The sequence below is a fragment of the Pteropus vampyrus genome, unplaced genomic scaffold, assembly GCF_000151845.1.
Source record: "Pteropus vampyrus isolate Shadow unplaced genomic scaffold, Pvam_2.0 Scaffold20, whole genome shotgun sequence".
Lineage (NCBI taxonomy): Eukaryota > Metazoa > Chordata > Mammalia > Chiroptera > Pteropodidae > Pteropus > Pteropus vampyrus.
Genome location: NW_011888801.1, coordinates 5,068,451 through 5,079,178, shown reverse-complemented (window position 1 = coordinate 5,079,178; position 10,728 = coordinate 5,068,451). Strand labels below are relative to the sequence as shown.

At 36.3% G+C, this 10,728-nt stretch overlaps 1 protein-coding gene across 1 annotated transcript in view; it reads left to right on the top strand.

The window, feature by feature from the left end:
* The window catches only part of POLR3A (RNA polymerase III subunit A), a 42,962-nt gene that overhangs the window by 11,321 nt on the left and 20,913 nt on the right, over nucleotides 1-10,728 (top strand). Inside the window, exons 6-14 of the mRNA XM_023527990.1 lie at nucleotides 1,724-1,963; nucleotides 2,084-2,246; nucleotides 2,464-2,600; nucleotides 3,708-3,811; nucleotides 4,447-4,588; nucleotides 6,703-6,843; nucleotides 8,653-8,722; nucleotides 9,145-9,272; nucleotides 9,426-9,596. Of these exons, the coding sequence (XP_023383758.1) occupies nucleotides 1,724-1,963; nucleotides 2,084-2,246; nucleotides 2,464-2,600; nucleotides 3,708-3,811; nucleotides 4,447-4,588; nucleotides 6,703-6,843; nucleotides 8,653-8,722; nucleotides 9,145-9,272; nucleotides 9,426-9,596 (1,296 nt within the window). The remainder of the gene's footprint in view (nucleotides 1-1,723; nucleotides 1,964-2,083; nucleotides 2,247-2,463; nucleotides 2,601-3,707; nucleotides 3,812-4,446; nucleotides 4,589-6,702; nucleotides 6,844-8,652; nucleotides 8,723-9,144; nucleotides 9,273-9,425; nucleotides 9,597-10,728) is intronic.

The window sequence follows — 10,728 nt, the reverse complement described above, 5'->3', positions numbered from 1 at the left end:
CAGATGTCAGGTGATATCTCATTGTGGTTTTACTTTACATTTCTCTGATGAATAGTGATCTTGAGCATCTTTTAATATGTGTATTGGCCATGTGTATTTCCTCTTTGGAGAAGTATCCATTTTTTAATTGGATTTTTTGTTTTGTTGAGTTGTCTGAGTATATATTTTGGATATTAATTTCTTATCAGGTGTTTCATTAGCAAATATCTTCTCCCAATCAGTTGGTTGTCTTTTTGTTTTGTTGATGGTTCCCTTTGCTATACAAAAACTTTTTAGTTTGATGTAGTCCCATTTGTTTATTTTTTCTTTTGCTTACCTTGCTTGGGGAGACATAGCCAAAAAGTAATTACTGTTAGTAATATCAGAGAGTTTCTTGCCTATGTTTTCTTCTAGAAGTTTTATGGTTTCAGGTCTTATATTTAAGTCTTTAATCTATTTTGAGTCTATTCTTGTATATAGTATAAGAAAATGGTCCAGTTTCTTTTTTTTTTTTTTTGCATGTATCTGTCCAATTTTCCCAACACCATTTATTGAAGAGACTGTCTTTACCCCACTGTATATTCTTATCTCCTCTGTCATACATTAAGTGAGCATATAGGTGTGGATTTATTTCTAGGCTCTCTATGCTGTTCTGTTGATCAATGTATCTGTTTTTATGCCAGTATCATGCTGTTTTGATTACTGTAGCCTTGTAATATAGTTTGACATCAGATAGTACGATACCTCCAACTTTGTTCTTCTTTCTCAAGAGTGCTGTGGTTATTTGGAATCTTTTATGGTTCCATATAAATTTTAATATTATTTGTTCTAGCTCTCTGAAAAATGCCATTGATATTTTGATAGGGATTGCATTGCATCTATAGATTGCTTTGGGTAGTTTGGCCATTTTAATGATGTTGATTCTTCCTACCCCAGACATTTCTTTCTTAACTTTGTTCTCCTTCTCATTAAGTTATACATGGCAAATTCTGCTTTTAGCATATATTCTCAGTTACACAACCTTTGATCCCAAGAAAATTTAATAAGCAGCAATAAGACACAAGCTGACCATTCTTACTTTTGCTCTTTGAATGTCTCCAATAATTTTCATAGTTTTTATATTATGAGTAAGTTGTTACAGCATAGCACTTCCATTACATGAAGTCAGCACAAAGCCAATATAAGTCACTACACAAAATTTAAATTTAAAAATAGAAACAAAGCAATGATAATCCTACTCACCTAAAAACAGTACTGTTTAAACCTTGGTAAACTCTTCCATTTTCTCTTTTCTATATAGATGTACATCCCTACAATGAAATCATATCATACACATGCTTATTTTATTTACCAATATTTTGTGAACACCTTTCATGGCAATAGCTACGTTTCTAGTTTTTTGTTTTTTGGTTTTTTTTAATGGCTTTGTAGTTGTGCATGTATGGATATATACCATGATTTCATATAAACCGTAACCTATCAGGCTGTTTCCAACTTCACTACTAAGAACAGTTTTAGTGAACATCCTTGTAGCAGAATCTTGTGTTAATTCCTAAAGTCATACCCTTTGAAATAATTACGAAAAGCGGAATTATTGGCTTAAAGAATGGGAATAAAAGTCATGCACGTTTTTAGGAATAGCCTATTAACAAAAATCTCTGCCATCATTTACACTTATTTTAAGTGGTAAATATGCCCAAGCTATGGAAAATTGACATATGTTTCTTTTCTACCCTTTCCATAGGAAAACTTGAATCCCTTAGTAGTTCTGAATTTATTTAAGCGAATTCCAGCTGAAGATGTCCCTTTACTTCTGATGAACCCAGAAGCTGGAAAGCCCTCTGATTTGATTCTCACACGACTTTTAGTGCCTCCCTTGTGTATCAGACCCTCTGTCGTGAGCGATTTGAAGTCTGGTACCAATGAAGATGATCTAACAATGAAATTGACAGAAATTATTTTCCTAAATGATGTCATTAAAAAGGTCAGTGCTTCTCATTAGCATTTCCGAGCTGTAAGTTTCAGAGTATATCTATGGAAACAGTTGTGATCAAGAAAGTCAAATTGACAGGCTTGTTCCTGTTCATTCTTTGCTCATTTTTAGCATCGGATATCAGGAGCTAAGACCCAGATGATCATGGAAGACTGGGACTTCCTGCAGCTGCAGTGTGCCCTCTACATCAACAGCGAGCTCTCAGGCATTCCCCTCAACATGGCACCTAAGAAATGGACCAGGGGTTTTGTCCAGCGCCTGAAGGGAAAACAGGGTCTGTTGCCAACAAAATTCAGGAGATAATCTACCGCTTTGGTTTTGATTTTGCTTTTTTGTTTTGTTTATTTATTTATTTATTTTGTTTTGTTTTGTTTTGTTTTTAATGTATGTCTAGCTTCTGTAGTTGGAGATCACAGATTTTCCTTTGTCTTTCTACTCAAGTTACCCCCAAACAGCACACCTTGTGCTATGATATATTTTTATTTATTTAGGTCGATTTAGAGGCAATCTCTCAGGAAAGAGGGTAGATTTTTCTGGCAGAACAGTCATCTCACCTGACCCTAACCTCCGGATTGATGAGGTAGCTGTGCCAGTTCACGTGGCCAAAATTCTGACTTTTCCTGAGAAGGTAAGTACCATTTCGCCACTTAATTCTTTTGCCTTGAATCCTGGCTTTTACATTATATTTTGAGATTCCAAACAACAGACAGTGGAAAATACCCAGTAACCCACTCCACCCTCAGTTTAGTGTGTGTGAGTATGTGAATCTTTCCAGTTCGTTTCATACATGTATTACCATATATGATATTTACAACATATACAGTCACAACCGTGTCTGGTTTTAGGTGTATATTCTCATAGATACATTAAATATACCGTTCTGCAACTTTTTTTCCAAGTAATATTATCTTTGATATATTTTGGTGTTGGTTCATACCTCATGATTTAAAGTAACTAAATGATAAACAGCACACCTAGTTAATTTTGTTGGAATCGATTTTTGTTTTTAAAATCTTAGAATCACTGAGTCAAAGCCTTTAAATAATTTGAGGCTATTGATGCATAACCACAAAATTACAAATCTTTACACTCAGTTCACACTTGTGAGGATATAAAATGGTATTATAATACTTTCTGTTTTTAACTGATATGTACAAGCCTGTTACAGGAGAATATTGATTGGCTTGGCTCTTGAGAGTCATAATTGGTTCAGATCATAGATGCTTCTGGTAAAACTTGTGAAAATGCCTTTGAATTACTAATGATCCACAGTTTCCTTCTCTGAGTTGGTGTTCCATGAGACTGTTGTCCAAAAGGTTGCAGGACATAGCAATGGAGACTAGTGCCTACTGTGCTGATGTCACAGATTTTAAACCTTATAAGCTCATGGTGAATCATTATAGATGACATTGTCACCTGTGTTTAGGATCCCAGTATGTGCCGGAAGGTCCCTACGGATCAGTCCAGCCCACTTATTTAACTAATATGGATATCAAGGCCAGTGAAGGACTTGGCCATGTAACCCAGCAAGTGAGTGACCACATCCAGACTGTATCCTGGGCTCCTGCGTGTCAGTCATTGTCATTACACTCAAGACCCTAGGCACGGTGCCTAGGGCTCTTCCTCTCCTCCTCCTAGAATCACACAGGAAAGTCAGGATTGAGACACAGTTCAGTATAGTGTACTAGCTTATAGAAACCTAACAGTATCATTGTTTTTTATTGTGGTCCTACAGGTAAACAAAGCAAACATTAGTTTTTTGAGGAAACTGGTTCAAAATGGCCCTGAAGTTCACCCAGGAGCCAATTTCATTCAGCAGAGACACACACAGATGAAAAGGTAATGCTTTCTAGTCTAGTTGAATATTACTACCTTCTCATAACCAAGTTCACTGTTGCCATATTTAGCCACAGAATGCAGTCCAAAGTATAATTTTGGGGACATTTTAGCATGTGGAAAATATCTGTATAAATTGCAGTGAGCCTAGGTGTATCATTTGCTCTGTTTGACAATTAACTGTAGAAGTATTAATTTGTTCTCTGGCATTTAGTGTTATTGGATCTATTTGGACAAGACACATTGGGATATGAAAGCAGATCATTTTCTGTGTCACCTGTGCTCTGGGATCACTTCATTGTATTCATAACCCAGCAGGCACTCATTTTTCCAACTCTGGCTTTTCACAGCAAAACTAACTGGGGTAAACGTGATGTAAAAACATCAGCAGGGCCCAGTCAGAGAAGCTGATTTATTACTATATTTCTGTGATTCTAAGGCAACTTTTTTTCACATTTTAGTATTTTTTAAATTAAGCTGTGTATTATAACTTGTCATTGTTTAATCGATGGCCTCTATAGACACCTTAGATTCAGTGAAATACGATCATTTTAGAAGATTGAATCCTGACATGAAGAGTGAGAAACTTAGTGAGGGAACTTTTTTCTCACACATGGTATTTATTATTGTATGTTAAGGTTTTTGAAATACGGAAATAGGGAAAAGATGGCTCAGGAACTCAAGTATGGGGACATCGTAGAGAGACACCTCATAGATGGGGATGTGGTGTTATTCAATCGGCAGCCGTCACTGCACAAATTGAGCATTATGGCGCATCTGGTGAGTATGAGATTCTGGTTTTATTTTTTGTCGGGTGGATATTTGCTGTGTGTGCAGTGCTAAATTCCAGACTTCTAAAATTAAAATTGCCAGTAATTGCAGATACTCATAACTTTTGATTTTCCTCTTGTCTTTTTAGTTTGAGTAAAACTTAAATTTCAAGCTTTTCTTCAATATTTTTAATATTTATAATGTAATCTTCATGCACAACAGTAAAACAGGAACTAATTGAAAATTAGTGTGAAAGTGACTAGAATGATTTCACTTGCAAACAAAAATGTATACACATATATGTGTGCACAAACTTATGTAAAATAGGTATGACAGAAAATTGACTTTTGATTTAACCTAGCATATTAACTAATGTTTAAAAGATTTTTCTTTTCAGTAATCCTCCAACTAAGACCCTAAAACCATATATTGGAGGGTGATTTAGTTTTGCAACAGCAGCAGTTCCTTTTTCTGGAGATTTAGAATGGAAATGGAGATGCAGCTTTTATTTACTAAATAATCATAAATTCTATCTGCAAAGCGATTAAATCCATGAGCATTTGCAGACAGTGTTTAAACAGGTTCTTTAAGTAGTGTTTTTCTAGATTCAGTTTTTCAATAGTTTACGAACACATTACATCAGTCTTTTTTTTTTTACCTAATGGTGGAAATACCAAAGAAGCAGTTTATGATTATGAGGTTGTGATCATGGGATCTAGGAGGTGAGCAAAAGCCTTTTCTGGAAACTTCTGCTTGGCTTTGGAGCATTTTTTAAAATAGAAATTTTTTATTTGAAAATTTTCAAATATACACAAAAGTAGAAAGACTACTATGATGAACTCACATTTTCTCATCCTCGTTGTTCAGTAATTTTCTAGATTTTTGCCTCACTTGTTTTATCTCCCCCCCCTCCTTTTTTTGATGAACCCAGATGCCATGTATTTTTTTTCTATGTGTATTCAGTTTACTTCTGTAAGACAATAACCACAGTGCCATTATCACACCTCACAAAATTAAGTCATTCTTTGGTATTGTCTAGTGCCCAGTCCATAATCAGATTTCCCCTCGTGCCTTAAAAAAATTTTTTTGTATCTAGTTTGCTTGAATCAGAATGCAAACAAAGTCTACACCTTATATTTAGTTGATACATATCTTAGGTCTGTATTGTTTTAGAACAGTCCTCCATCCTTCTGTTAATATGAATGTCATTGAAGACACCAGATCATTTGTCTTGAATGCCCATGTTCTCAGTTGGTTCGTATTTGTGTGCTGTTAAGTGTTTCTTCATTTTTCCTGTTATCCCTGTAAGCTGGAAATTAGCTCCCAAAGCATAATCAGATTCAAGTTCAGCTTTTCTGCAAGAATAGGAGGTGCTGGCTGCATCCTCTTGCCTTATTTCAGGAAGCACATGTTATCTGGATATCCCACTCTTAGCTATGCTATAAACGTTAGGGATTCACCTGATGTCTTCTTTGAAAGGTTCTTCATCAACCTTTTTTCTAATGGTTCCATCCACTTATGATCTTTGCCTGCATCATTTCACTGGGGCTGCAAAATGGTGATTCTCTAATTTTTCATTCCTTTCACATTTAATACACAGCATTCTTGTACTGAAAAACTAGAGCTATTTGCTTACCTACAAATACATAAAGGAAAGGCAGCCTAGATGCCTAATTCTTTTTTCTTTATTGTCAATTTGAGAAGTAAAAAGTTATGGCTTAGTTATTTCCAACTAGGTGGTTTTGGGTCGTGTTAGTTTTTTTTATTGTTGGCTTTCCTTTTTTCAGTGACAGTATAAACTCAATGGGTTTTTATGTAGTCAGTGTTTTAATCAGCTTCTGCCATTAATCTTTTTCATATCAAACTGTGAAACCATTGGCCAGTGGGAGCCCCTTCACATGGCTCCTATGTTGGTGTTTGCCTCATAGTATTAAAACATTGGTTTGAGCTAATAAAGCTATTGAATGAGTCTACAGGTGACATATATCTCTTGACAGAACATACTAGAAAGTTATATCCTTAATCTGAAGTTTCCAATTTTCCAGGAAACCATTTTCAATGTTTTGAAACTAAGAAGTTTTGGGATAAACGACTAAATCCTTTTTCTGTTTTGTGTTCCACAGGCCAGAGTCAAGCCCCACAGGACCTTCAGATTTAACGAGTGTGTGTGTACACCCTACAATGCAGATTTTGATGGTGATGAAATGAATCTTCATCTTCCTCAAACAGAAGAAGCTAAAGCAGAGGCCCTTGTTCTAATGGGGGTACGTAGGATGATACAGCCCAGCTTACAGCTTCTTGAAAAGAGGGGAAAGAGTGCACATCCCATTGGAAAACACCCTATAGAATATAAGTGAATTAGTTTCTATAGTAGGTGGGAGGAGTGGATATTTTCTGACCTATAATGTGGGTTCCTGAGAAAAAATTATAAATGAGTACAAGTTATGAAAAGACAAGAGTGTAGCAACACCACAACTGTTGGGTATCATGGGAAAAGATGTTCTGCATAAGTAGATTTTCCTGTAGCTAAAGATTCTTTAAGCACCAATGCATTTTATTGAGCATTCTGAATGGAAACCTTCCAAAGTGTATTACATGCTTCTTTGTCTTCTAAAGGGCACAATACACATAGTCATTTTTGTAATGACTCTTACCACCACTTTCTTTTACAAACGGTTAAGAAGTGCTCATTAGATGCTAGAGTTCAATGGTGAGGGAGACAAATGCCTGTCCTCAAGGAACTCTACTGTTGTATCATATGTCCCGTTCTCTCTTGAAGCCAGCCATAGCACAGTGGTGCAAAAAATCAGAAGAGTTATATACCCAAATCTTAAACACAGCAGTTCTTTATGCTTGGCAGTTCCACATATTGGGGCTTTTTGGTTTTTTGGTCTTTTTACATGTCTGTATTTTTAGGCTTTTTTATATAATGATTATATATTATTTTTGTAGTTAAAACTAATGTTTAGAATGTTGCTGGTGATAACAGCTATCAGCCTGCAGCCAACCAGTGAGACTTTGCCGTTGACTTTGCTATTAAGGATCCATTTTGTTAGACATTTTGTTTTAATAACATATTTCATTGGTTAAAAATGACAACAATAAAAACAGGCTCCAAGGATGTTGGGATAGAAGAATCCATAGTCACTATCTGGACAAATCCTGTCAATTTCTTTTGAGAAGTTTTTTTACTATACTGACTCAACAATCCTGTCTCAGTGGAGCAGGTTGGGCTGTAGCTTGAATGTGGCCCAAATTGTCTAGGAAACTTTTTCAAAATACGCAAATCTCAGGCTAATGCCCTCTGCTTTCCCAGACCACTCTCTGTCTCACCCTAGAGAGATTCTCTAAACCACAAGTGAACAAATATGTCTCCCTGCCCAGTTGAAGGCTCACTGCTCTGGGAAGTGGTTCAGAAGAAGGCAGGAACAAGTCTCTGCTCTGGGCAAGAGAGCCCAGAAAACCCACAAGTGCACAGTAGCATCTCTGCATCAAGACTTGAACAGATGCAGTCTGATGCACAGAACCACCTTTAAATTTACCTATGTAGTGAACAACTAGCATGTTTTTTTTTCCTAGTGTGGCGCTTGTTAAATTTTAGTTAAATCTTTTTGATAAATTGTTTGTTGTTAGAACCTAATGTCTTAAGAGAAATTTAACAGTTCTGCTATTGCTACGGAGAAGTGTGGAATTGATTCACTTGAAAGATAACACAGTACTAATTCATAGAAATGAATTTTCTTTGGAGAAATACAGTTATTAACAACAATAAAGTCGTGCATGGTTGAGTTCTTTACAGAAATCCAAAAGAACTTCACTCAGTATTTTATTTTAGTGTTGGTAGAAACCTCTGACGTCAATCTTGCTTGAATTTTTTCTTTCCCCTTGACAGATGGAAGAACTGCAAGTTAGTGACAAAGCTGGGATTAAGACCCGTGGCTTCTGTTTCTCAGCCTCATCTTTTCTGCTACTCTCTATTTATTCATAACAATTCATAGTCTTTATCGTGCAGATCTTTGGACTGCATCATGCTTTTTAGAATGGCTAACTTATTGTGTTTATTTTTCCTTCAGACTAAAGCAAATCTTGTAACCCCAAGGAATGGAGAACCACTGATTGCTGCTATTCAGGATTTTCTAACAGGTGAGTTTGTGAAATTAACGTGAAAGGAGACTGGAACACGGTGATTCTCATTCACAGTGGTTTCATGTGATTACTTGAAAAGCTATTTAATTGCCTGCGTTTAATTCTGTTGTTTGTTTACTAAGTTTAACTGTGAACCTACTTGAGATATTTAGTATAGGTTGATTGAATTGAATCATGGAATCAACAAGCATTTATTAAGCTTCTACCATAGACTAGACATTTTTCTAATCACCAGGACTACAGCCGAGAGTAAAAGTCCCCTTGTGGAGCTTGGATTCTAGTTAGAGGACAGAGCCAATAAGCAGCTGTATGTTTTAAGTCCCTTTTTTAGTAATAGTACAAATTTATTTTAAAATCGAAACATGATTTCCTCACAGTTTCATTCCTTTTGCGTGTGTGTCATTTCTTAACATTCTTAGGTGCCTATCTTCTCACTCTTAAGGATACTTTCTTTGACCGAGCCAAGGCTTGCCAAATCATTGCTTCAATATTGGTTGGCAAGGATGAGAAAATTAAAGTTCGCCTCCCACCCCCTACAATATTAAAGGTTTGTACAAGAGGTGTGTGTGTATCTTCGTGCATGTACCTATGCTGCTACTGGGTTTGAGTATGATTGCTGTACAGTCTTGCTTTATTTGCATGGTGGGTGTTTGAGGCCAGGCTCGGCCAGCTGATGCTCTGACTTTCTTTCCTCCTTCAGCCTGTCACCCTGTGGACAGGAAAGCAGATCTTCAGTGTCATCCTCAGACCTAGTGATGACAATCCAGTGAGGGCCAACCTCCGAACCAAGGGCAAGCAGTACTGTGGCAAAGGAGAAGATCTCTGTATCAATGATTCCTGTGAGTTAAAGCAATGGGATGGGGGAGAGGGGACAAAAACAAATTACCAATAACTTACCTTCACCTAAGGAGCAAATTCAGTTTCTCTAAGACCTTAGCCTAAAGCAGGAAGTTTGTTCTTCAGGGAAATGTAGCTAATGTTTCTCCTCTCAGATATGATTCTCCAGTTCTCTAAAAGGTAGAGATCCTGTAGAAATGTGATCCAGTGATTAGAATATTCTTCTCCAAATGTGTTTTGTCTTAAGTGACTGGTTTCTGTCATTTAATTCAATTTCCTTTATTCTGCCATTGATAAGGGTATCATTTAAGGTATATAATTTATTATTTCATATCCAAAAAATGTGTTCATTGACCAAAAGTATGACTAAAAAGTTTTAAAAGATGAACTTTTTTCACCTGCCTCACCTGGTCATTGGATTTTATGATAACATGAAGATCAAGTGTAATGGTGAGAGTATTTAAATGCAAGCCATCTTAGTCATCTAGACTAATTCAACCCAAAATATGGTCCATAGACCAATGCCATTCAGCCAGCATTTACTTTCTGGTACAAGCTCCTTAGTTCATCCCAGACCGCTAAGAAGCATATCCCCAAGAGGCTACTTTGAGTAGCACTTTTAGAATGGGCTTTGCTAGCAAGGCTTTGTCACAAGAAATGGATCTCCAGGACTCGGCACTGAAGAACTGAACTGCAGAGTCTCTCTGAAGGTCAAAGTTCCTACTGTCTTGTAATGAAGAGTAAATATTTTGAAGAGCACTGATTTTTCTCAGGTTTATAACCATTCCTTTGAAAACAAACACTCTTATCTTTTAGATGTTTTGGCTTCTTATTTTAGACTGTATTCTGATTTTTTCTGGATTTGAATTTCATTTTATTATTGTATAGGCTATTCATGGTGGTGCCACTCTTAGTTTTTAGTATCTTAGTTGAATAACAGAGTTCTCTACACTTTGTTTACAAAGTGCTTTGCTGTGCATAATTTTATTGATGCCCAAAATGTCCCCACAATGTCAAGATGACAGGTGCTCAGTATTGTCAACTACAGTTCACAGATTAAGAGAATAAGGGTCAACTACTACATTTCAGAATTAGGACTAAAAGGTAACTAACTGAGCCTTTCATGCTTTTTTAAAGTCCCCTAGATTTCTTTTCTCAAAAAAAAA